Source organism: Caretta caretta, chromosome 13 (assembly GCF_965140235.1).
Source record: "Caretta caretta isolate rCarCar2 chromosome 13, rCarCar1.hap1, whole genome shotgun sequence".
Taxonomy (NCBI): domain Eukaryota; kingdom Metazoa; phylum Chordata; order Testudines; family Cheloniidae; genus Caretta; species Caretta caretta.
Window position 1 is genome coordinate 26,037,575 of NC_134218.1, and position 27,512 is coordinate 26,065,086.

The following is a 27,512-nucleotide window of genomic DNA, read 5'->3' on the forward strand; positions in this document are numbered from 1 at the left end:
AGCATCTCCCACTTCCAAAAACCAGGCTGCTTATTTAGGCACCTAAACATATACTCTGTAACCTGTTAAGCACCCACGGCTGAATTTTGGCCAGTGGTCCAGATTATCATAGTTACACCAGGGCTGAATCTGGCCCAGTGTCTTAAATGCCAGGACTCTAGCTGAGCACGGATTTCTTAGACTTTAGTGGATTAACTGTTACTGAAATGTTTCCATCTAGGCTTCAAGTTCCTCACTTGATTGAGAAGTGGTGGGTACTTGCTGCAGGTCTTGTTAGGCTGTGCACCATCTCTTGCAGGGTTCACTAACAAGTGCGAGGAGAGGAAGGGGAACTGTAACTTCATAACCTCAAATGCTTTATTTCTTTTATAAATGCTTAATCTTTCTGCAGTTTCCATGCAGAATCTGAAATTGTGGCTTCTGCTGTTTATTCCCATCCTCCGTTTCTTCCTTCGGTCACCACTGGCTCTGTCAGATAGACAGCAGCTCAACTCCTGTATCTCTGCTGGGGCAGTAAGCACTTCTCAAAGTAACAATGGGACATGATAGCTTGAAACTTGTCTCATAAGGGATAAGTCAGGGTGGAGGCCAGCTTTAAATTGCTGATACTACTATTACTGTTTGCACTTGTAACTTTCACACACAAACAAGCCCAATAGAAACTAATAAGCAGTCTGGTATTAAAATGCATACAGATTGCATTCTAGATGCAAAATGGAAAGGAAGTGTCAAATATTTCATAGTCCTTCTGAGGTTTCATGCATCGAAAGTAAAGGAACATAAACCCAAGGCAAACTCAGTCATTCTGGTAAGAGCTGCTGAACTAAACTATAAAAAAAAATTTCTCGTCAGTAATCTAACAGAATAACAAGGGGATTCTATGATTAAGATCTTTGACCCCTGAACTGCAAGCGATCTCAGCCCTCACGCTATCTTTGAATGTTATCTTTTGTAGCTTCTTGTCATTTTCTGTTCAGAAGTGACTCCGAAATAAAACGTAGGCCAGACTGTTGAAGGAGTGAATCTCTTCAAAAACATGGTTGTTCCTATCAAGTGAGTAGAAATTCAGAACAGAAAACTTAGGGCCAGATTTCTAAGGTGATATCAATGGAGTTAGATACTGAAATACATTTAAAAATCTGGCTCTTAGTTCCAAATAGCAGTACCTCTTGGCAGTCTGTCAATACTTTACTACAAATGAATAACCAAAATTCAGAGGAAAGTTTTCAAGGTTGCATTGGTTGAAAGACAAGCTCCGGGTTCCTACACTCTAACCTCAGAGTCACCTGACATGACTGAACGGTATCACTAACTTTCTTCTAAGTTTAGATTGTTGCAAGATGTCTTCATGAAAGCTTTTGCTAGAAAGTTTTTTTTTAAAAATCTACAAAAGTAAATTTAGTTCATTTTTTTTCTGCACCGGAGTAAGCAGTTTACTGATTTGCCTTTTTTCATTATGTATTCCTCCTTTAAGATGACCATTTCTGGTGTAATCTTTCTAGGCACTTCTGCCTCCATCGTTGTGGTGTCTGAGCTCCTCCTCTGAGCAATGCAGTGTGGTGACAGTAGAATGGGAAGGATTTTTTATAATTACTTTTAGGGGATAGAATGGGGACTTAATGTTTTTTCCAGAGAAAAGCAGGATCTGTGTTTTAGAGGAGAGTGGTACTAGAATTCTTGTCATATTGAAATATATAATGGTACTTAAGCTGCTTCCACATAAATATTAATATCTAGGCTGTTTAATAACCATACCCCATCTTCCTGATCCACAAGGACAAAGACCACAAATTGTGCAAATCTTCTCCTCTAGACTATTTTGTTCTCCATTTGCTGTTGGAAACATCAGTGACCCTTTTCACACATGCTGCCACACTTCTAGGCACTTCAAACAAGTGTGATTTCTTGCTGTGTGGTGCGCAGTGATGTATCTAAGTAACATCTTCAGCCAAGGACTGAGCAATACTGCATGTGTGCTGGAGAGCAGGGAAGGGCAGAGAGACAAAAATAGTTACAGCACAGTTAAGTGGCCGTCGTAGGGATAGAATGAAAGAGGTATGGGGTTATGAGCGTCTCTGAAAATCTTTTGATTATTCTAGTAGTCCTACCTTTCCAGTTCTTAGGTTTTAGCTGTCTTGCTGCAGAAATGAGAACTCTTGTTCTTCTGCTCCCTTCACCCCAAAAGAAACACTCCGTAAAGAGAACAGGAAATATTTTTGTTTTCACAGGTGTGGTCAACAGTAGACTGCTGTGGATTTCTGTCCTGTGCACACTACCTTGTGTAGCTTAATACTGTCCTTAGCTCTCTTCTCACTAAATGATCAGCACAAAGACTTTAGTGCTTCTTAAATTTGTTTCTTTATGTACATCTTCTTTCTTTTGTCCCCAGTTCTCTAAAATATTCCCAGTAGTAACCTCTGCATGTGAAAGGTACTATGTTAACGATTAATAGTATTGGATTGAGTGGGTTTTGTATGCAGAATGACTCACATTTATTTTTGAGGTAGGGACACATTGCAGTGCCGCATCCCATCAGCTGTGTGATATGGTAGGGAAAACCTCCAAAGTCAAATTTGGCCAACCAAGACTGTAAGTATCTTGGGAGCTATTTGGCTCTACAGGGAGCACTTCTGAGAGAGTAGCCTTAAAGGGCATGTAAACTTGCCAGTTGAAGGAAGGGTGTCCATGGTGGAGAGATGGAGCTGCTTTTGGGTGGTATGGTAAGAGGGAGCAATAGACAATGCTGGCACTTTAGAGGGAGGTAGCACACCAAAAATTCCTCTGGATGTATTGATGTAAGATGTTGGCGTGGCAGACTTATGGAAATGTACAGACTGTAATGATGCAAGCTGATGAAAGCTCATGATTATGTAACCCTGGGAGTGCTTTGCCTTTACCTTTCAGGGCTTCCTAATCGTAACATTCCCAGAAGTCGATGATTTGTAAATTGATGCTTATCTAATTACTAAGTGTAGTTACTGCAAAATACTTTGTTGATTTAACAAAATCAGCAATAATGCATCTTGGCTATGGCTAAACTAGCTGTCAGCAGAATGGTAAAATTAAAAAATACTGTAGTCTTGATTGGACTGTAGTAAACTCACTGAACATTAAATCTCGCCAAATGAGGGTAAATCCATCCTCCTCCTCATATCCATTCATTGTACTCAACAACTGAACATACCCTCATATCTCAATGTCTGTACTTTGACCCGTTAACCTTTTACCTCCAGTTGGGGATATTGCAGATTATGTATTCTTTACGCCATCCAATCCTAAACCGAACTTTGCACCCCTTGATAATCTGTACCTTATTCCCTGATAACCAGAAACTTCTACGATTAAACTCTGTACCATTTTTTTTATTTTAACATCTTAATAAAATTGTTAAATTCAGTGTGTGAGTGGGCACAGCATTAGTGTGTCAAGCTTTAAAAATATTAATTAATTTCAAAAAGTAATGAAATGTATAACGTCTCTCGATCAGTGGAGAAAACAGACTGCCCCTAACTCACTGTATAAAAATTGGATTAATTCTCAGTCTGTCATGTGGGAGCCGTAACTTAGCTCTAAGTATATAAACATAGTCCTATAAAAAATGCTCCATTCTGGGGGCAGGCACTAATAAATTATGCTGCCTTTAAGGGCCACTTTTTGTGTGAAGGTCAGTCTGTCTTTAATTTATGTTGTTAACGTCCCAAATTTTCTTACTGGTGGTGGTGGGCCTTTTTAAAAAAGAAAAACTTGACATTACGAATATTGTTTGATTTTTCACATAGGAAGAGTAATCTTTTCTCACTTTCACTGCCATCCACCCTGCCCCCAAACACTCTGCTTCAGTTTAGCTGCTGGCTGGCCACATCTCTATTCAATGACATGTTCTGACTGAAATTCCTGCCTCAGCTTGTAGCTGAGTGAGTAATCTTCCCAGACAAGAGTAACAGTTCCAGCAGACAGCTGTGTAATGAGAATGCAAGGAACCCGTTCCCTAAGCAACCAAGTATGTGGGCTGCTGCTAGGCAACAACCATCTGGAACCCAGTTTGTGTTTCCTGGAATGTACCAGCCCATTTGGCTGGCTAAGAATTAACATACAGTTGTAGCTGAGAGTGGAAGAAAAGACAACTTCAGCATTTTAGCAGGTTCATGTGATTCTAAGGCAATAGAAATTAGACAAACAATGGTCTTTGCAGGTTTTTTCTCCTGGTTTATTCATTTCTCCGCAGTGATGTTTTTGGTGGTAAATGCCCTCTACTACTAATATTGCAAAGGGTTTTTCAGCTGGAGATTGTCAGTGACTGGGTAGGAGATTTTTTTCCCCCTTAATTTCTCCTCTTAGAAAAACAAAGTCCCATTGCATGCACTCCAGTCTTGATTTTACCCCTAATAGATTAGGAATACTTCATATGGGTTCCTCTTTTTGGAAATATTGGTCTCTTCTCAGTCTGCTTTTGCAATAAAGTTTAAATCACATCTGCTAGTCCGTTGACACAAGTGATTGAGGTTGACTCATTCCTGCCCCACTGGTCTTTCTACCTTAATCTTGGCTGAGATTTAAGCATAACTTTTCTCTTCTGAGGAGGGACACCATTCTGAAGTGTTAACTATTGGTTATGGTGTATCTTTGTTCAGTTAGTCAGTGGTTGGTAACTCAAATTTTTCTTTTTAATTATCTCTTAACTCTAGCTGTGACAGCTAGATCCTAGAGATTCGTTTGTTCTTTTCTCTCTGAAGGTTTCTGTTAATTTAAGAAATTTGACGTAAATAAAACTCCTGATATTGTCTCACAGAAAGGATGGTCCAATGGTTAGGGCACTAGCCTACGACTCAGGAGATCCAGCTCCAATTCCCTACTCCCTCAGACTTCCTGTGTGACCTGACCTAAGTGACTTGCTCCACTTCTACACTACCACTTATTTCAGCAAAACTGTGTCGCTCAGGGTTGTGAAAAAACACACATCCCTGAACAACATAAGTTTTGCTGGCATAAGTGGGAGTGTGCGAAGTGCCATGTTGATGGGAGAGCTTCTTCCGCCAGCATAGCTACCGCCCTTTGTTGAGGTGATTTTCTTATGCTGACGGAAGAGCTCTCTCCTGTGGGCATAGTGCAGCTACACAAGCAACTTTACAGCGGCACAGCCGCATCAGTACAGCTGTTCCACTGTAAGCTTGCTAGTGTAGACATGGCCTTAGTGTGTCTGTGGTTCAGTTTCCCATCTGTAAAATGGAGATAATATCACTTAATAAAACCCTTGTGCGGTAGGGAGGATAAATACATTAAAGATTCAGGTTCTCGACTAGTACAGCGATTGTTAGTGTATAAGTATTCTAGATTGATAAGAAACAAGATGTGTTAAATCCTTAATCAAACTGGCCTGACAAGGACAAACCTTCATTTCCCCCTGCTGTACACTTCTCTCAAGCAGACCGATCCCTTTGGGGTACCCCAGGTGAATGCTGTGAGACTTGATAGTAACGCTGGAAATCACTGCAACAGATGGCTGACATCCCAACTGGCAATATAAATTGCTGAGACTTTGAATTTTCATCCTAAAACCAGCCTGGCCATTGAGCAACAATTGGCGTGAACAGGACTAACTGCTTGAAAGCAAGTGAGATGCTCAGGGCCAACAATTTTCCTTTATTCGTCCAACCTCAGGCAGTCTTCAAAATGTCTGGCATGGCTGGGACTTTCAAAGGGTGGCATTTTCAAAAGTCTTCAGTGTTGATCTGTCCATATTGAAGTCAGTGGGAGCTTTATCACAACTTTGGAAGCAGGGTTAGGCTATCACTCAGTGCTTTTGAAAATGCACTAAGGGAGTCCAGCACATGACTCCCTTAAGCTCTTCTGAAAATCCCAGCTGGTTCATCTCCAAAGCAGACTCTATGGAAACAGTGCTGCGTTCCTAGTCTGCAAGGTACAGTTTCTTTTTTTTTTCTCATGGTGAAGGAGAGTGATTGGAGGGTAACTTAACAGAGCTATATTTTCAAGCCTTAAGCCTGTTTCTCAGTGCTTTAACAGCAGCTTGGATGCATGGTTGTGGAGAGAAAGAAGGGCAAGAGGCAGATTGTCACATGGTGAGCATTAGCCTAACAGTTGGTCACAGGTCTGAGATTATGTTGATGAAGGTCTTCATGGCAACAACAGCACGACTGTTTGTAGGATTGGGACTTTTGCTAGTTTTCTTCATTGTGACAGGTTTTGTCTTCAGAATTTTTCAGGCTAGTTCCCAATCTGAGTGGCACCAGCAGTTCGGATCTTAGCTATTTCATTAGCTTCAGCATTCGTTTTATGGCCTGTGTGTTAGAATAAGAGCTGTACTGTTGTCATGGCACTGTTTGCCACTGGGTTCAGGCTTACTTTATAATCAACAGAGTTTCTGTTGCCCTGTCGAGCCAAAAAGCATTGACTTTTGTGTACTGCTTGCATTACTACGAAAAGCAGATGGGTTATACAGCACTTGGATACATTGATGATGGGTGTAGAGAGAAAACTAAAGATCAACAGAATAGATAAAGAATATATACAGGTCTTCTCAGATCTGACACCCCTCAGCTATTGGTTTCTAGACTGCTAGCCATATGAAGACTGTATACATATTATTCAATGTTCATAGCTAAGGCTGCAAGTTTGTCACGGATTCCATGACCTCTGTAACTTCTGCCACAGCCAGTGTACCTGGCTCAGGGGCAGCTCAGGCAGCACCTGCACCAGGTGCACCGGCTGCTGCTGGGGCAGTCTTGGGCCCCCACAGCATGCCCCACCCCGCCAGGAACCGCAGAGGCAGCATGCAGAGCTGCCTGGCCATGCCTCCACCTAGCAGCTGAGCGAGGGGGAGGGGCTCCACTTTCCGGGAGCCCACCAGGTAAGCGCTGCCCAGAGCCCACCTCACCCTGTCGCATGCCCCAACCCTCTGCCACCTCACACACCCCAACTCTGCTGGTGCGGGGAGGCACAGAGCCAGGTAGGGAGCCTGCTGGCCCCACCAAGCCCCCCTGCACTAGTGAGGGTCCTGGGCCGCATGCTACGGCATGCTCCCTCCCCCCTAGCAGCCAGGCCGCCCTCCCGCAGCACCTCCTCTGCTCTCCTTCCCCTCCCTCCCCCCCGCCCCCCTGGCATTTTATTCACTGGTATTTTTAGTAAAAGTCATGGACAGGTCACAGGCTGTGAAATTTTGTTTACTGCCCGCGACCTGTCCATGACTTTTACTAAAAATTAAAAATTTACTGTGATTAAAACATAGCCTTATTCATAGCCTCCAAAAGGCTATTTTACTTCAGTCTTATTTCCCCAGAATATGTCCTTCTCTGGGACAACCAGTGAGCAGTTTTCTTCAGAGATGCTTCATAGTTGTCCTGGAGCACGGAGTGGTTCAGTTCTGAAAACCTGTACAGTGAACTCTTTCTTCTGGAGTCACTTTATAATATTCTCCACCTCCAGAGCTCTCTTCTTCAGCACCTTTCCCCTCACCCCCCTGTAAATGAGTCCTGGTACTTTTCCTTCCCATTTCCCCAATCCCAGTCCTACTAACCTATTACACTTTAATGTTGTGGATCAGATCAAGAAAAACGAAGTCAGCAACATTGCTTGATAATATTAGGATAGATCTGTGCTTACTGATAGACTCTGCTCTTGTTCCCCAGCACTTTACAGTCTTGGGCAAAAAGCTTCCACAGTCCCCTGCAGAATAACTATGGAATTCCATTGGCTTTGTTTTGGAGACAGCTGTTTTCTGTTGGAGCTAAAAGATTTGGGGGGAAGGGAGCAACACTGCAGTTGGAATAAGAATATGGGGAAGGCTGGAAGTCCTTTGTTGTATTTCTTTGAAGTCAGGAAAGAGGGACGGACTGCTCTGTGGGAATATGTAAATTGCCAAAAGCAGTATATGCACAGTTTTGGGGGATTTAGATTTTTGTTGCTAAATGTCAGTAAACATCTATTTCACTGTACAAAACAAGAAAGAAATCTTTCCACTGATAATAGTCAAAATTTACAGCTAGGCAGAGTAAGTAAAATGCTGCTTGAGAACCTACTAGAGCTTGATTTAAGGATATTTATTTCGTATATTTTGACATGTGAATCTGACATTTTGTGTTCTAATGGTTTTGAAGCTTTAACTTTTTGAATCTCAGCTCAGCTGTTAAATAATTATCTGACCTCTGTAAGTTTCCAAAACTGTGAAAATAGATCCAAATAAAAAAAATTCTTTAACCTCATAATTGTGCAAGTTGTACAAAATTAATTGGTAAAAATAAAATGCTTAAAAACAAACATCTATATTATCTGTCAATTATAAAAAGTAAAATTCTACCAACCCATCATATGCACAGTGCTGCCGATGCTTTAATATTTCTGGTATGGCCCTTCTCTGTGGTTTATTGTTAATCCTCCTGGGAGGCCAAATGGTTAGCAAGTCAGACAGAAGACACTGAATGCATAATGGCAGAAAGAAAATGGGGGAGGTCCTAGAAAGAACTCAGAATAACAGCAGATACAAAATAGCACTGCAGTGAGGCAGGGAGCTCATCTTTCAATCTTGTTCCTTTAGATCTGCTAAATCAAATAAGGGGGTGAAAATGTGTTAGCCTTCTAACACCGCCTTCCCCCTGTTGGAAAGGTTTGCACTAAAACAGCTGCACCCAGCCTCATGTAAGCTGCAGGTTCAATTTGATATGGGTGTGGATGGAAATGTACTACTGCGTGCATATGTGATGCCAAACGTTCTTCGGCTGCTTCCACTTGCTGTAAAATGTGGTGATCTGGGTCCTTACCTAAAACGTTATAGGGAGTCTGTAAATTGTGAGCAAGTAGTTTGGCATTTGTGGAGACTTTAGTACGAGAGACTTTAGTACAGGCTGTAAAGATGAAAAACTTGTCTCTTGCTCAGGGCCATTTGGGTCACAGATAAGTATTCTGCTGATGTGTTAGAATTCCAATTAATGCTTGGGGGTTTGTTCTCTAAACTGCATTGTAAGCCACAGCATGCACAGTGGCGCCTTTGTAAAATGAAATTGCCCCCTCACTTCCAGAAAGCACCTCGTAAGCTTTGGGTGCTACCCCACTCTAAATAACAAGGAACCATTGTTTTTTAAAATGTTTGGTTAAAATTCTTAGAAAATCTAAGTTGGGGGACACCAAGAAAACCTCAGCAGACTTAGATTATAGCTTTCTCTGCGCCACTACTTTATGTACCATGCTACTAAGAAATTAGGGATATTCCAAATTAACCCAGCTGTGCTCTGCTGTGTATGTTGGAGGTAGCTACATTTTCCTCAGCTTTCAAAGCCTTTGCCAAGGTGTTGTGGGGCCAAGGTACATGGTCAATTTCCTGTTACAGTAAGGAGTTGCATTGCTAAAAACAGTCCATATCATTTGAAAATGTATTGCTTGTCCTTTTCTATAGTGTTGGTGTAGTGCGTGAGTTTCAAGGCCTAAAAATTGTCAGAACTAGTGTGTCAGGCAAGTTGGGAACTCTGTTTGTTGTGCGTTTTGGTTATCATGTAGGTTTCTACAGTCTAGTGAGCAGTTGTCCCTTTGTTTTATTTATATCCTTTGTAACTAACATGCTAGCTTGTTAAAGTGGTTTTTTTTTAATTATAAGTTTTTCTTTTCTACTAATTTTATTTGCTTTTCTACTCACTTATCTTCTTTGCCCAAAGCTGACAGTAGTAATCCTAGTCAGCTTCTGCTGCTTCTTCTGCACTAGTATAATGCTGCCATGTCTTGGGTTGCAAACACTTAATGGGGGAAATGGCTTCAATATAAACAAAAACATAAAACTTTTATGAACGGTAAAAACCTTGCAAAACCTAAATTTTGGGCATTGATTGTTCAGTTGGACATTTGCTGTTAGGCAGACAGCCTTGACTAATGTTTGGGGTTTTTTAATTGGGTGGGTGAGAGCAGGGGTTCTCCACATGCTGAATTTCCCTTTTTCGCTTGTGGAGAGGTTCTGTTGCATTGTTTTCCTTCATATTGTTTGCTGACACACATGTTCTCTCTGTTACTGGGTGTGGTTTGGATTTTTAGCTTATGAAGAATTTAAAGTCATATGGGTGTGGAGAACTGTTGGCATAGTTTTCTGGCAGTAGTTCTGCAATATCTTTTGGTAGCTGATGTGTCATATTGACATTATTGAATGGTCCCATCTATAAACGCAGCAGCTGCAATTGCAACCTGTGAGCAAATGGCAGAGTCTAGAGGAAGGTTACCTGTAAGGGTAGAACTGGGATATACTTGTGGAATAGTGGGTAGGGAACCTCAGTGCTGAATAAGCAAAGAGAAGAAATTTCTTCATCTTTTTCCTTATATGCCTCTTTCCAGAAAGTTTAACAGAAACTTAGATGGATCACTTATTTAAAGTGGCTTGGAGAATTACAGGCTTTCCCAAATTATTTTCTGTTCTCTCAGCAAATGGAGACAATTCCACAAAGCCATGCATACTCTAGGGAAACAGTTGCACAAAATTTCCTACCATTGCTAACACTGATTCAGCTCCACTGCTGATAACACTGAGAGCCTTGTGTTGACAAGCCTTTTTAGCATTGTCAGGTAGATCTGCTCCAAGCGCTGTTAAATTTTAGGCTTAAAGTAATGGTAACCCATCTACACTAGAGGTCCCAAAGATTCAAAATATTGGTGGAACTGAACCAGTGTAGTCTTTGCAACTTCGCAGTTTTTCAGAAACTTCCCACAGTTGCTAAGGCTTGACTGACTGACTGAGCTAGTGTAAACATGTTTTCCTGTGCAAGAATTGGGACTCTCCCTTAAGCTTCTGGGGCCGTGGGAAGAAAGCTACAGAACAGAAGGTCTTGAGCGAGTGGTGGGCTGAAGGACAACCACTGACATGAGGAAGAGGGACCTTTGCAAGAGAAGTGCTCTCTCCTTAGATGTCAGAGCCTAGATTTTCATTGTGTTGCATCTGTGCCTTGGTGTCTAGCAATCGTGTTCCCAGTCATCTTTGTATAATTGAACCTCTAAATAAAAAAAACCTCATCCACCTGTATGTGAAAAAGTTTTATGGGGAATGACTTTCTTTCTCTCCTCAAGAGACCAGCAAATTAAAAAAGTGAGCGCTGTCTGCCTGTCTTTAGTAGTTTACACAGAATTAATACATTTCAAACTAAATTCAGTTTTCCTCTGTGTCACTTTGTTTAACCCAGTGGTTCCCAAACTGTGGGACACACCCTCCCCAGGGGGGCACAGAGGAATGTTCGGTGCAGTGGGGCCCAGGCCAGCTCCCAACAGGGGGAGGAGGGAGCTCCACCCAGCCCACTCTGCTCCCAGCCTGGCCCCCAGCTCCGACCCCAGGCCAAGCTCCACTGCTGAGGAAGGCTTGGCTGTGCAGTACCTCCCCTTGGAGGGGAGGTGCAGACAGATTCCATTACTGGAGGGTGGGGAGACCACAAGAAAAGTTTGGGCACCATTAATTTAACCTAAGCCGGACCTTCTCTGTATTGGAATTTACCAATGGTCTTCAGCCTCCTTGCATTTCTTGAATGGGGATTATTTACTTTGTGTGGATCTTCTGTCCTCCTTATTCCCTTTTCAGTGTTAAAATAATAAGCAGTAAAGCAAAGGTCTGTTGAGTGCTCCTCATCCCATCCCGTAATATAAGAATAAGAGGGCATTACATGAAACTAAAAGGCAGCAAATTTTAAAACAACAGAAGGCAATGCATTTTTATGCAACACATAACTAACTGGTGGAACTGCTGCTGCAAGATAGTCTTGAAATGATTAGCATGGAGTAAACACAATTAACTGGCTAGTTTTAGTAAGTGTTTTGAAAATTAAATGCATAAAGAATGTCAAGTGTTTGTCTTCGATTATGTTGCAGGATATAAAATTGTGAGGTCTTCAATTCCATATTTAGAGCAGTGACTCTCAACCTTTCAGAAGTGTGATTTGCCTTCATATCCCACATTTCACTTCACTTAAAAACTCTGATTTTAGCTTCAGCCCCACACAGCAAGGCTCAGGCTTTGGCTTTCTGCCCTGGGCCCCAGCAAGTCTAACACTGGTCCTGGCAACCCCATTAAAATGATCACAGTTTGAGAACCGCTGAATAGCATAAACAAGTCATTGTATGAAATTTTCGTTTGTTCTGACTTCGCTAGAGCTTTTTATATAGCCTGTTGTAAAACTAGGCAAATATCTGGATGAGTTGATCTGGAGGACCTCTGCATACCCCATGGGTACACGTACCCCTGATTGAGAACCACTGACTTAAAGCACTGGCATGGGTAAGGAAGAAATTTATCTAGTGACATAATTCTGCCCAGCTAATCCCTCTGTGTGTATGTCAGGGGGAGGAAGGGGGTTGGTTTGGGATTTTTTGTACGGGAAATGGAGTAACAGGGGGATTATACTTTTCTTCTTGTGATCTTGCTTTGGTCAGTGAAAGTTAACATTTGCCTAATAACTAGTGATAAAGCCAAAAGACCAGTTCTGGGCAGCAGCAGGGAAACTTACAATTCCTGCTGTTCCTTGGAGAAAACTATCTGCAAGCTTAAAATGACAGTGCATCAGTTTATACTTGGACTATAAACTAACCTTCCAAATTTCTTTAAAAGCTTTCACAACCAAAAAAGGTTCAAAAGCTTTAGTTCCACAGAAGTTGAATGCTCACATAGGCTGGCCTCCAGCTCTTTTGCATCCGTCATTTAACACTGCTCAGAGCACATCTGATGACATGGCAGTAAAAAATGCTGTCAGACACTTTAAAACTAGTGCGCTCATTGATGTGCACATCAGTAGTGTAGCAATGCTGAGAACTCTTACAGTCCTCAGTGCGTACAAGGCCTTTGTGGTGGTGAAAGACTCCTGGTATATGTCACTGGACAAAAGAGCAGCCCAGTGGACTGCTTTGGGAAGGATTTTTTTATTGCAGAGCCCCTATATTTTTAGGGAAGGCATATTTTTAAATTGCTGTGAAGCATATTTGAAAGTGAGAGGGCAAAGTGGTGGTGTGAATGGGACTGGAATTTGCATAGTCACCTTTAGACTAGCGGGCTGCGAAGTGGAGTTGTTCTGCAATATCTGTACCTTTGTCAACATGATATAATGCATACAACTTTCTCACTGTTGCTCCCACCTGTGGTGCAATGATAGGAACACTCATGTCAACCCATCACTGGTCTCTCTTAAGAGATGTTTGGGTAGCATGGCACTGTCAGTGCTGGAAACTTGCTGAGGTCTATATACTTGTACTTCCATGTTGGCTACTGTCATGGGGTATGTCTACACTACACTATAGCTGTATCAGTGTAGTGCCGTAAAGTAGACGCTTCCTATGTCAGTCAAGGGGGGTTTCCATTCAATGTAGTTAATCCAGATCTCCAAGAGGCGGTAGCTTCTGTCAATCTAGCCGTGCCTACACAAGGGCTTAGGTCAGCTTCAGTATGGTGTACAGGACACAGACTTTTTCACAGCCCTGTGTGATGTAGTTTAGTTGATCTGATTTATAAATGTAGAACTGGCCATGTTCCAAGTGTGTCTCCCCCACCCCAGTCTAGTGGCTAGTCCCAATTCTGGGTTTACAGTTGCGCCGGGCCCATGCTTAGAGGGGACTCCAGCACCCAGACCGTGGCCCTGCTCCACTTGAGCCCCACTCCAAGTTCCCACCTGTCGCTTGCTCCTCTTCCCCTCGAGGCCCCGCCCACCACTCGCATGGGGGAGAGGAGCGAGCGGCAGGCAGGGGGGAAGAGGTCATGCAGGGGTGGGGCCTCAGGGGGTGGGGGGGGGCTAAAAAAGGTTAATCCAGCCCTAGCTAGTCCCCAGATAAGTTGTCTACTGATGCCAGCCAATAGTTACTTCTTTAGATTCTGTCTACAGTACAAACATCTATCTGTCCTGGGTATGAAGAGGTGTGATCCCTGACCAACAGAGCTGTATTGGCAAAAGCCCCTAGTGTAGATATAGCTCTATTGATCAAACAGCACTTTTTCTGGTGTACCTTATTTTGCTTGCAGGGAAGAACAGTTTTGCTGATGTAAGTTGTCCATACTAGGAGTTCTTTGCTGGTATAGCACATGGTGTCCCTGTCCAGACAAAGCGCTCCAAGTGTAACCATGGCTTTAAGTCTGGTTATAGTGGTCTGTGACTTCAGTGCTAAAAGTCCCTAGGTTCATTCCTGGCTGATGATTTGTGATGGGGTCATTGGAGCTGCAACAGCAAGAGATTTCCCAAAACGTGTAGACAAGTGAACTACTACAAATATTGAAGAGTGAAACAAACTACAGTAATATGTCTATCTGGATAACACTCAAGGTGCAATGTATGGTTCCCCATGAGTGCTAATGGCTTCTAGCTAAGTGGTCCACACTCCTTGGTCCCTTTGTCAGCATCCTTCCTCTGTCAAGGCAGCCAAATAAATCACTTCCTCCTTCTGTGACAGGGGTGACTCATGGCTGGGACAGAGCCAGCTCATCACTGCTCTGAATGAAAGCATCACTTTGGTGTGTGTGTGTAAGGGGTGGGGGGAGTTAGATATTAGCATAAACTCTCATGTTGTGTCTGTAAAGCAGAAACTGTGTAGTAAACAAACCGTGCACAGCCTTAGAATGAGGGAATTAATTCTGTCACGTGGACGATGCTGTTTTTAAAGGACGGCTGTCCTTCTTTAATTGGTTCCCTCAACTCTCTCACTTCCTTGCTTTTTTCCTCTCTCCCCATCCTCCTCTGCAAACTATCCAGTTGTTGGCACACTTAAGTTTAGCTTTAGGGGCAAGCTGAACTTTTGACACTGCAAACCTTTTACAATTTGGAAAACCTGCTGTGGGCAGAGGACCGTGCTAACATTTTTCTGGCAGTGGTTACTGTGTGTCTGGTACGCTTATTGACCATAGCTCCAGGGGATTCTAGTCTGTGAAGCATTTTTTAACAGGCATACAGGGGTCACATTGGGGACAGCAGTACGGTACTCTTTCAAATTCCACCCATGTGAGTTCTCAAATTGTGCAAGTGTTTAAAATATGATCATGCCGCTCTATCTTCCCCTCCAGTGGAGCTTCAGTGTGCTTTTAGGCGCTGCTAGGCTAGTTGAGCCTGGGTCTTCCTCTTTTACTGTGGGGATGCTAGTGGTGTCTCTCCTAAATGCCACGGTACCAAAAAGAGTCATTCCCAGTAAAATGTGCAGATCTGTGACCCACCATGCTTTCTGCTTGAGGAATGAAATTAACAATGTGGACACCTGATTCTGATACCAGGTAATAAAAATGGAGCAGCTCGTTGAGATGAAAGGGGCAGTACTATCACTTTCAGGTACCTGCCTGGTTCCATTACCACAGCATCTGAGCACTTCACAATTTTTAATACATTAGATCGCATCTCTACTATATCATTCCAGGCTTCCTACAGACTTCTGTGCGTAGGCATCGCTGAATCAGTTGTTTGGTTCACAATTAAGATTTTCTCCAACTGAAACTTCTAGAGACGTAATTTTTTTTAATGAAAGCTGAGATTCTGAAGAATAAGGTAGCTGCTTGAGAGGTGCCAATATGCCGTACTGCCGCATGCCAGCTGAATTAGAGCCCTGTCTGTTTCCCAAAATGAAGATTCATGTCTAAAAGTTACCTTTAGGTAGGCTTTGAAGTATTAGATTTTTTTATCAGTAAATGTTGGTAAATGTCTGTTTAACCGTACACACAAACCACTGAAAAAATATGACCATTGAAATGTAGATAGGCAAAGTAAGGAAAATGCTGCTTGAGAACTTATTAGAGTTTGATTAAAGGATGATCACTCTGTATATTTTGACATGTGATGTTGACAATTAGTGTTTTCACTGTTATAAAACGTTAACTTTTTTTAAATCAGTACCTACTGTCATTAAATTGTCTGAATCCTCCCCCCATAATTTCCTATAACTGTGAAAATTTAAATCTCTAAAAATGGAAAAAAAGCCTAAAATAAACATCAATGTCTGTCAAATATATATAATATTATATAATATTAAAAATCAAATTCTACTAAGCCTAACTTTAGGGTAGAGAGTTGAATTACATCCCTCTGCCCCAGCTTGCTTTAAAGTCTGCACTGAAAACTACTTTTGGAAGGATGGTTAGGAACTGAAAATATCAGACTTAAAATGCCACTAGAAGTTCCAGTAATAGTTACTGCAGATGGGCCTGGGAGTGGCTGTGGCTAGCTAACTTAAGTATGTATCTCATTCCTCAGTGTTTCTCCTAAGATTTCACATACGGGGCACTCGTCAGCCCTGCCAAAGAAAATTGTGATTCCATCTGAAAAGAGATGAACATATTGGTGTGAATCCCTGCAGTGTGGGATAGCATATTTTAAATTGAAGCTCTCATGGGTGGTATGATCTGACACTTCACTCCTTTAAATCCTTGACGTTTGTGGGTGTCTAACAGTTAAAAGCACATGTCTGGATACTGGATTTTCTTAGAAATGTTCTGATTTTTTTTTAAAAAAAAAAACCTTTTTTTAACCAGGTGGGAAATGTTCTTGTAGAGCTCGGGCCCTTGTGGGGTAGGAAGACTTCTGAGCTAGGGGGGCATTAGTGAATGCCAGAAACCCAGCACAAATCTCTTGCAGAGAAAGTAACATAAATGCTTGTTCCCTTACAAGATGTTACACATCAAATACCCTTAAATCATGATGGCAAATTGGGAACATCCTTGAGAACCTAGGGCATCTGCAAAACATGTTTTTGAATCTTTAAGGTGCTCTTTTTCAGAGAATTGTATATGCTTTGCTGTAGTATAGGAAGAATTGAGTGTTTCTTCTGTTAAGTCCTTACAAGAGGGTCCCATGGCACTCTTTGGGGGGAGGAGGGAGAGACTTTGCTCTTTCTCCATCCTCACATCTTTAGTTTTGCTTATATACAATGTTTTTTTAACCTCTGTGTATAGTTGCTGTGTGCTACTACTGTATTTCATATAGGTGGCTGCATACAGTCATGGATTAGATGACTTCTGTTTTTTGGGAATTACATTGGGGTCCTCCTGAATGAAAGCTGTATGGTATAGTATGAAAATAGAGGGGTTTACAACCTTCAGAGCAGCCTTATGTTTGTTCCTGGACTTCTAAGAAAACATTTCACTTTTTGTTGAAAACCTCTTACTGGGGCTATGTCCTCTCCTTTGAAAAGGACACTATCAGGGTTGGCAAATGTAAACTTGGAGTAGCTTTGGTTTATTTTATATGTGTGTGTGTGTGTGTGTGTGTACACTATTATTTCTATTGCAACAGTGCCCAAGGATCCCAGATGGGGGATTAGGCCCCTTGTATTAGGTGCTGTACAAACAAATAATACAGGGCCAGTCCCCCTCCAGAGAGAGCACATTCTTGGGTTTATATAGTATGAAACAGTGGTGTAAGTGATACGGGTAGAGACAGCTGTGTTTGCATAAAGTCACTCAGATTGGTCACAGGCTGGTGGATCCCTAAACACTATCCCTCTGATCTGCTTTCCTGTTTGACCTAGGACAGGGTATTGACACTTACAAAACTGGTGCAGGCAGAATGGAAACCTATATGTAACACGCACCTATTGTGTCATAAGTTTTAACACCATGCACTGGTGAGCTGTTACCCAGCTGGGAAGCTGAGATTTTTATGTGTATTGCAGCTCTTGTTTTAGAAAGGTTTGTTATATTCATATAGGAAATGTGCTAACTACTTAAAATATTGGAGAGGGAATGACAGAGCTCTATAATATTCAGGTTAGGCTAGCTTCTTGGCCTGTCCCCCTGACATTCCCTTCATGGTGTAGTTTATGGGGCCCTATATATGGCAACCACTCTTCTTTTTCTTCCATTGAAGGCTGAGGAAAGTGATGTCCTTCTTTACAAAGAAAAGCAAGGTAGTTGGTAACAGAGAAGAAACCTAATACAGGCCCTGGCAACAGAGAATGTAGGTCAAGACATTGTAGGCTGATGTAATTATTGTGGGTGTACCCAGAGGAAATTAAACCCACTGTGCTGTGTGTCTGTGAGAGGAGAGATTACAAATAAATGACAGCTGGGCCCCTCCCTTTTTAATGCACTCCTCTTAGGAGGTGGGATAATGTTGCTGATCTTATTAAGGTGGAAATAGCCACTCTCCATAGTTATTTAATTCAAGGAAATGAATAAATGGGATTTGAAGAAATGGACTTTGGGTGTCTTGCATAGTTGCTTTTAGTAACATCTGCTGCTTGGAATTGTTTTGAGCCTGACCTTCAGTTTATATATGTGAAGAGATAGGGATGGGAGGAGGAGGAAGGCTGCTTCTCTAATAATCTCTCTTTGGTTTGGGTGGACTTGTTTTTTGTGTTTGGGTTTGTTTTTTTTCTTTTCTCCCGCTCTGCTTGTTGACTCTTTAGCTACACTTTCTTTTACTGTTACCGTGTTGCTCTCTGGAGTTGCTGTCACCTCTAATTGGGAGTTGTGGTGCCTAGAGTGACATGCTGATTAATATTTCATCTTTGATCTTAGCTAGGCTTGTAAGAACATATACAAACAGTCTCAGTTTTGCCCATATAAAGACAAAAATCACACCAGCTCCACATCTCATTTGCATCTGTTTTAGAAGCAAGAATGTATCATCTTCCTCAGTAGAGGCTGTACCAGTGAGGGGGAGGAAACAATTTTACAGTGCTAGTCACAGAGAATTGGAAGGGCCATCTCCTTCTGGCCATTGATCACTTGTACATAAGAATACATCCAGTGAAGTGAGCTGTAGCTCACGAAAGCTTATGCTCAAATAAATTTGTTGGTCTCTAAGGTGCCACAAGTCCTCCTTTTCTTTTTGCAGATACAGACTAACACGGCTGCTACTCTGAAACTTTGTATATGAGAGTAAGTTCTGCCCAGAGTGTAGTAAGGTGGGGGAATCCCAGGTACCTTGTTGACATCCATATGTCGCAAGAATGAGGTGATAGGTGGGGTCTTGGGTAATAAATAAATAAATCATATCTCACATTTGAAAGGTCTGTGAATTTCAGTTGTTCAATCACTGGTTCCTTTGGCCTCCCCCCATTTAATGTCAAAGTCACTGTATTGAAGATCAATAAATGGTTAGAACAAACATAAGTGGGAAGAGATGCAGAATTTAAAACTCATTCTGCACAACTACTTAGCCAAGTGCCACTGGTGTACTGGAAATTTATGGTGAAAGCCAGAAGATTAAGGGTGCCTCTAGCCCCAGTTTTCAGAGTAGCAGCCATGTTAGTCTGTATTCGCAAAAAGAAATGGAGTACTTGTGGCACCTTAGAGACTAACCAATTTATTTCAGCATATGGGTACCCATTGTTTCATGTTCTCTATGTATATAAATCTCCCCACTGTATTTTTCCACTGAATGCATCCAATGAAGTGAGCTGTAGCTCACGAAAGCTTATGCTCAAATAAATTTGTTAGTCTCTAAGGTGCCACAAGTACTCCTTTTCTTCTAGCCCCAGTGTGTTCACACTATAGCAGGAGTGCTAGACTTTCTCACAGGCTTCAGCTGTGTATATATTTCTCCCTTCTTTCAGCTCCCTGTGAGGTAGATTGTTAATCAGCAGTACTTGGAGTGCAGTCTGTAATTTGACTTGCAAGCAAGGCTAGATCTGAATCATCCGCATGTAATTAACAGGAAACAAGCAGATACAGCAAGTAAAGGCTGAGACAACTGTAGGGAGGCAGGTTACATGCATGATGAAGCTACTGTGAGTGGCTGACTGCGTATACTGTAGAAAATCTTTGCAATGCAGACTTGGTGGCAGACTTCTGTTATATTTCTAAGGAAGTTTAGCACATCACACATTCCACACACAAATATAGATACACTAAACTTGCTCCCAGACAGTTTTTATTTAAAAAAAAACAAACAAAAAACGAATCTGCTAATGGGAGATACTTAGATGTCTCTTCATACCTGCTGCGAATATATATGATACAGTGGCTGGCACTGGACTGAGACCCATAAGTCTGGGTCAGTTCTTAGTTTTGGCAGTGGCTTACTGGGTAACCTTGGACAAATCGCTTAAATCTGCCTGAGTTTTTTTTTCTCTGTAAAATGAGAATGATACTTGTCTATTTAGTAAAGCACATTGAGAGCTAGAGATGAAAACCACTATATAAAAGCTAGACAAACTCTGTGTAACTGTTTATATAAATATGCTTCAGTGACTAGACTTGTATATTCTCACGTAACAAAACAGCGCGTTTAACTTCTTTACAAATTCCAAGTCCAAAATTCCCTCGCACGTGCTGTTGTGCCTTGATCTGTGCCAGTTTGTTGCCATCATCCACCAACAGCGCTGGCTTCATGTCAGGGATGCACTATAAATGTATCTTCAATCCTTCAGGATGCACGGTGCTTATAAAATACAATATAGCATGGCATTACGCACTGCTGCAGGTGAATGGGCACAGTGACCACTCTCTCATTTAAGCAAGACACAAAGGATAGAGTGGTTATACCCTTCTCCCCTATTACCTGTAGGTTTCAGGAGCCCTAGGGACTTTGACCCCCTAATCCGAGAAGCCATGTATTAAAGCAGTTCTTTCAAATCTGTATGTAGATTCAGGTAGGTGCTATGATTCACGTATTCAAATCCGTCTCCACAGCCATGAGGGGCAGGGGATTCAAACCTAGTACCACTGACCACGGGGGGGCGGGCGGGGTTGCTGCTGCAAACCCTAACCATGGAATGTTCAGAATTTTCATTGGAAATAAATTTTTTTTTTGCTGTAGCTTTTTGGTGGGGGGAGAGGCAGGTAGGGCGCAGCCCGTTTTAAATTCACATCTGGTTTATTGCAACTTAAACCTTGAAGCACTGTGCTAGTGCAGAGGTTCCCAACCTTTTTTTGCTTGTCCCCCTTTGGAGATCCATGTCCCATGCACATGCCTCTCCCATTGTCCTTCGGTGACCGTGGTGAGGAGGGGTGCCCAGTACCCCCGGGGGGCTGGGTAGTCACCATGTAGGAGATGAGAGCCTTCCACTCCCTGCCATGGTAGGGTGTCTCCACAGCTGAGACCCTACCTGTCTCACTTCCTCCCCACCCCACCCCATGCAGGAGAAGCGAACCATGCTGCACCCCATGAGTACTGGCCCCCTCCTGACCTTGGCCCTTCTGTGCAGCCCCACCTACTTCTCCCATGCAGGTTCTGTGTGGCAGGGGAAGTGGATGGGCCTCTGTGCACCAGGAAATTAGATGTATGTTTGTTTGTTTTTTTTTGTTTCCTTCAGATGTTTGTGAGTTGAATGGGGGGGATGCATACAGCAGAAAAGAAACCAAGTGACAAATCACTCATGGAAAGTCTTTGTATTACCTTACAAATTATGGGTTTGGTGCTCTTAAAAGAATCAAATAATAAAAAATTAAAACTCCGAGTAATGGCCATTGTCCCTGGAGGTCACTGAGAAATGGGCAGGTGATCCACTGTGACTGTGCTGGCTCTGTAAACAGGAACAACAAAGCTAACATCCTGCGGTGCCTATTATGTTCTTTACAGCAGCAGCAGTTTAGATCTATTTAAATAGAAAATAAAACACTGGTTGTGATCCTGGCAGCTTAGCCTTGAACAAAGGCATGTTGCAGGCAAGTCATGGAATGGTGCTGTGAAGAATAAGGACCTCTGAAAATATTGGTTAGGTGGTGTTGGATATTTTTTTTAAAAGCTCATGCACTTTAGCCTTTAACAAGCAATCAGCATGCTGTCCCTTAGGAATTGAGAAAATGATAAAGGTTAGGCATAGACTGTGTTCAGAATCTTAAAGGCAAAAACTAAAATTGGCTGAGGGTGAGCCAGTAGATATTGGCCAAGACTGGCTGGAAACAGCAGATGAATTCAAATAGAAGATGTTAACTTCTGAGTGTTTTTCATTCTAAAAATAGCTCTGTCAGGAAAGCTATAAAAGCCCAAAGACCCCCTTCCGCCAATCAATTGTTAACTACAGCGTGGCCAAGGCCATGTGTATATGTACAGCACTGCAGCTCAGCTGCACCACATCTGGTGAAGACCCTCTCTGTTGATGGGAGAGAGCTCTCCCATAAGCATAAAAAACCCACCTCCATGAGTCGCAGAAGTTGTGTTGGTGGGAGAAGCTCTCCTGCCAACATAGCACTGTGCACACGAGCACTTACGTTGGTGTAATTTATGTCGCACGGGGGTGGTTAATTCACACCCCTTAGCGACATTTATGCCGGCATAGGCTGTAGTGTAGACCTAGCCTACGAATTTTAGTAACTTGTTTAGCTAGGACTCAAAAGCAAAAAATACCTTTGAATGGGAAGATTACAATGCTGCAAACCAGAAATCTTGCTGTAGAAACATTTTCATCACTGTTCTTGCTCTTTGCCTGGGACTGTTCTTAGTTTTTTAAACTAATACATTCTGCCAGCAGTGCAGAGAGCTGATGAGGACCCTTTAAGCATCATGATTCCCAGTCCTAGTTACACTGTCCTATCTTGCAGTTTGCCCCAGACCCAGCATCTCCCTGACAGAAATTAACTTGGCCTGTAAACAGTTCCGCAGTGTTATGTTATCGCTGCAAAACAATCTGCAATTTAAAATCATTTCATATTTGTGCTGCCATAGCGCCTAGAGGCTCCCACCAGAGAGCTGTTGTGCTAGGCACTATACGCACACAGCCAAAAGATGGTAAGTCCTCTTCCTTTGTAAATGCTCCGCTCTAGCTAGATTGAGATGATATAACAGCAGTGAGCTCATTTTTGGGTGGAGAGCTGGCAGCAGCTGAAACAACTTTGCTGGATGAGGGTGTGCAGGGAGGGGGAGAAGAGGGAGGAGGGGAATGTCTGCAGTGGGGAGGGGATCCCACTGGCATTGTCTTGTTCAGAATTGAGCCACCCTTTCTGGGATGGGCCCGTTAACCAGTTGACATGAAACGCTTCTTGAAGCATGATGAAGTGGGCATGTTTCTGCAAGTGACCAAGCACCACCTTTGTTTTGATTTGTGAAATTACTTAACCATTCCAAAAAATGCTCTCCAGTGTCTTCTAAATGTTGCTGAATATCAGAGCTATGAAATTTACTTGACTAAAATTGCTGTAGTTTAATTTAGCATAAATTGAGGGAGGGAAAGATGCTGGCTTAGAGACTAAGATCTAACTATTTACTTTGCAGTTTACTTTCTTTTAGCCTCTGCTTGACAACATAGATTTTGCTCCGTTTGCTGCAGGGGTGGGAAGTGCTTGTTCTAAGGTTCTGCAAAGTACTTGAGTATGTTTAACTTTTAATCGTATTGTTTCCCTGAATATCCTCTGTTGCCCTTGACTCCCTGATTCATTTCCAGTTGTTTGTTCTGCTTTTACTATTGAATTCACAACCTCTTTATAGCATTACTTATTCTCCATTGATGTCCGCATTCTGAGTATCTTCCTACTCACTTTCTATAGACTTCCTTTCCCTGTGAAGTCTTGCATTCACTGTCCCACACATCAAGACCAGTTCCTTTGGTGATCACTGGGAACAAGATTGAGAGGAAATACCAACCTTCAAAATGAATCTACAGGGCACCCAAAACAGTGTCCTTGCAGCCTGTGGAAGCTGGACTACTGGGCCTCATGTTTGTCTACTTTGATAACCCCAAATAAAATGTTTTCCCAGTGCAGGTTTCCCTCCCCTGCATGTTCCTGTTCTGTACACAAATAGTGACTGGTTTGCAGAAGTCCAACACCCTCTTTTGTTTTGCTTACAAGTAAGGATTAACATCAGTAGGCTAGTAATTGATTTACTGTCCCAATCACACTGAAGCATGGTAGGCTGAAACAGCAGCCAGAAAATGATCAGTACTCTTTGGATACGTTTACAGCCCAGCAGTAAAACAGGAGCTACTCATTGTAATGTTGCTGTAATCCAGGCTATGTCATAGGACCCCACTGTTACGATAGCAGATGACCTCATCTAAGTTAAAGTACCTGGTTAAACTTAAGCAACTTTTTTAATAGTATTACTAGTGTTGTATCTAGCTCCAGAAGGATGAAGAGTCTGCATGGGAGAGACCCAGGTATTTAGGAAAGGGGTTATAGTAGTATTACTGTCAGGCTGGGTGGGAAAAGCCCGGCAGGATGGCTTCTGCTTGTCCCAGACTTAGGCCAGGTCTGCATTAGAAACTTTTGTCAGTATAGCCATATTTGTTAGGGGTGTAACTTCTCTTACAATATTTCTATACCAGAAGAAGTCGTAGCATAGGCACAGTTTATAGCAGCATAAAAGAACTTCTGTGGGTATAGCTTATTTCACTTGTAAGCTACTTAGGCGAAAGCACTTCCTTGCCAGTGTAAGCTGCATCTATGCAGGAACTTCTGCCAGTATAGAATTGTTGGCAAAACTTTTCTAGTGTAGACCTGGTCACAGCAAAATAATGGTTTGTCACATAATCATCTACAGCAATGGTTCTCAAACTGTGGGTCAGGACCCCAAAGTGGGTTAGGACCCCATTGTAATGGGTTCTCCAGGACTGGCATTAGACTTGCTGGGGCCTAGGGCCAAAGCCTGAGCCCCAAAACCTGGGGCTGAAGCCAAAGCCTAAGACCCAGCACCTGGGTCTCAGGCTTTGGTTTTGGCCCCACCTGAGGTGGTAGAGCTCAGGCGGGGTCAGGCTTCGGTCCCCACTCCTTGGGTGGTGTAGTAATTGTTGTTGTCACAAGGGAATCACGGTGCAATGAAGTTTGAGAACCCCGGTGTACAGAAACTGCCAGGAATTTAAAGGAGGTGACTGGAGAATAAAATCTGCCCTTCCAGCAGGGTATCTAAAAACACTTGAAACAAAACATGCAGGTTCTCCTGTACTGACTGCATGCTACTCCAGTCTCCACAACGAAGGCTGCCCACTGGCCCATCTTTACTGGGTGCCACCATGCAAAGGCGTGAGTGCTGATTTAGGCTATTTCTGTCCCACTGGTTAATTCTCTGGTATTGTCCTGTTGCTATCTTTCAGTGCCATTCGGCACTTAGTTTGGGTGACTTAGTGGGAATAAACTAACTGGCTGAAGGATGGGCACATGGTTACTTCTGGTTTGCAGAAGTGGAAAGCTGGACCTCTTGTACTCGGCCTTGGGAAAATGTTTCTTAGCGATTGTTAAATTCCCACACCTACTACTGCTAGTAGATTTTTACTGTCACAGCTGGGGTGTGCGCGAGAGATGCTATTAGGAAGACTGTTAACATGAAAAGCCTTGTCCTGATTTGAATTTGGACATAACTGTGTGCCTTTAACACGTTAAAATGATCAAGTTATAACCTTGGGGCGTCCTAAGGCACACAGTTATGTCTACACTAGGCTACTAACAGCTTCAGAATCCTAGTCTAAGCTCCTAAATGGTTAGAGCAGCAAAGTAGTCTTGCCTCCTGTGTGAGGTTCTGCAAGGATTCCGGCTCTCTTCTAGCGGTTGTAGTGTACACCTACATCTCTTGTTTGGACATACCAAAGCCTGACTGGGACATACAGTATCTCCTGGGTGTCTTGTGTTTTAAGTCTTTTACTATGTCAGATTTGCTGAATGCTGACATGTGGATGGCCACTGACTAATTTATTTCTAGGACTCTTCTTTATTCCGAACCACTGTACTGGCGTGTGTTGTGGGATGGTGGTGTTTTGTCCTCGTGAATCCAAGATGACTTTCAGTTCCCTGAACTGAGCTGCATGCTGGGGAAGATGCTGGATACCTGTTTCCAACTCTCAAATCAGTCATGGCAAATAATGTACTGTGCACTCAGAGCCAGACTTGTAAAGGTATTTAGGGACCTAAATACGTAGATAGGCCCTTCTGAAAATCCTGGCATCTCTGCATCTTTAGGCACCTAAATACCTTTAAAGATTAAAAACCAACCCTTCAGGGTTTGTAAAGTGCTTTGTGACCATTATAGCTACTGCCTGCTGGAAGAAACCCTTATGGCCTCTTTCCCTTTTATAGGAACAAACGCCAGCCTGGTCCGGATACAGAAACTTGTCAACTGATGGGAACAAAGAACTGAGCGATTTGGCTTTACCAAGACATTAAACACGATTTAAAAAAAAAAAAATCAGGGTTCCACAGAACTTCTGCTTTGTGGTGGCCTTTCCCTGTCAAACACTCTAGCAGTTTGGCAGGATCTTCTTTACTACGTTTCCACCTTCCCGCCTCTCTCACATCATGTTGTTTCTCTTGAACTTTATTGCAGGATAGTGCTGGCTTCCCTCCCCCACCCCCCCCTTTAAATGCTTTGGTGTGGGTCACTCAGTGCAAGCTGTTGGCATTAGATTGGTGTTTCTGCATTTCTTCAAATTTCTACTTGGAGATTTCTCCTGAATATTATAATTGACCTGCTTTTTCTTTTTCTTTCACTGTATCTCTGTCCCGTTCTCTTCAATTCCATTCTCTTGCTCCTTCCCACCTCCGCTGTTGCAGGTTCATCATGCCTAGTGGCATATAAAAAGACACCTCCCCCCGTCCCACCTCGGACCACCTCAAAGCCGTTCATCTCTGTCACCGTGCAGAGCAGCACTGAATCAGCCCAGGACACCTACCTGGATAGCCAGGACCACAAGAGCGACGTCAACAGCCAGTCGGGACTGAGTAATTCTTCAGACAGCTTAGACAGTACCAGAACACCCAGTGTGACAAGAGGCAGCCTTGTGACTCCAGCCAGAGATGCTCCAGAGTTACCCCAGAAAAATGCAACCTTGAAAAGTGACAAAGGAACTCTGACAAGTGAAGAGCCTAAGGTGGAGAATATCCCCAAAAGGAAGCTGTCGTCTATAGGAATACAAGTATGGAATAGTTTGTACTCCGTTGTGTAACAGAGAATGTTCTTAAATGTTCTTAACTTATCTGTTTAGCATGTGTATTGTAACTAAACATGCAGCTGAACCCCCCCAAATAGCTAAAGAAATTAACCATTTTGTAGAACAATCATCCAGTGCACTCAGAGGTGAAATACAACAAAATGTTGCTATAACAGGAATGTGTTTAGTACAAAATAAAAATGTCATAAAATAATGGAGCTCTGTTAAATGGGTAATGCTCTTTAAAGGGGCTTCTTGCCAAAAGTACATATGCACAAATGCTAGAGTTTGTGCGCCATGGACTGTATTTTCAGGTCAGTCTGCATGCTGTCAGTACTGTCAAGCTTCATTTAAAATTCCAACTCTTCTATTCCAGAACTGTAAGCATGTTTGGGGCTGTAATGATTATGGCACCATGGATCTGATGCAGTCTACCTGTGGGAGTGCCGCTCCTTCACCCCTGTTGGTTCTCTGAGAACTTCTGTTGCTGAAAGCAAACAGAAAATACAAACTAATGAAAACCAGTTGCTAGCTTTATAGCCCAGTGAAAACTGCTCAGGGAGAAGAGTGTGTATCCAAGCTTTGTCCTGCAAGGGCTTCTTTTGGAGAAGTTTAATAAATTTAAAAAAAAAACAAAAAAACTACTAATCTATTTGCCTTTTGCTTGTGGACAACCTTTCAAATGCAGGTGGCTAAGCTTTATGTTCATCTGTTGTATCCACAAGCGCCTGCTGAACATCACCTTATGACATGCTGAAGTAGTAACCTTCCCACTTGCTAGTTTAAAT

The 27,512-nt window shown here is 42.6% G+C and overlaps 1 protein-coding gene across 4 annotated transcripts in view; it reads left to right on the forward strand.

Moving 5' to 3' along the window:
* Nucleotides 1-27,512, forward strand: part of DLGAP4 (DLG associated protein 4) — a 343,252-nt gene that overhangs the window by 306,602 nt on the left and 9,138 nt on the right. For all 4 annotated transcript variants that reach the window (XM_048819748.2, XM_048819747.2, XM_048819749.2 and 1 more), the window contains one exon: nt 26,348-26,709. In XM_048819748.2, coding sequence (XP_048675705.1) covers nt 26,348-26,709 — 362 coding nt within the window. The remainder of the gene's footprint in view (nt 1-26,347; nt 26,710-27,512) is intronic.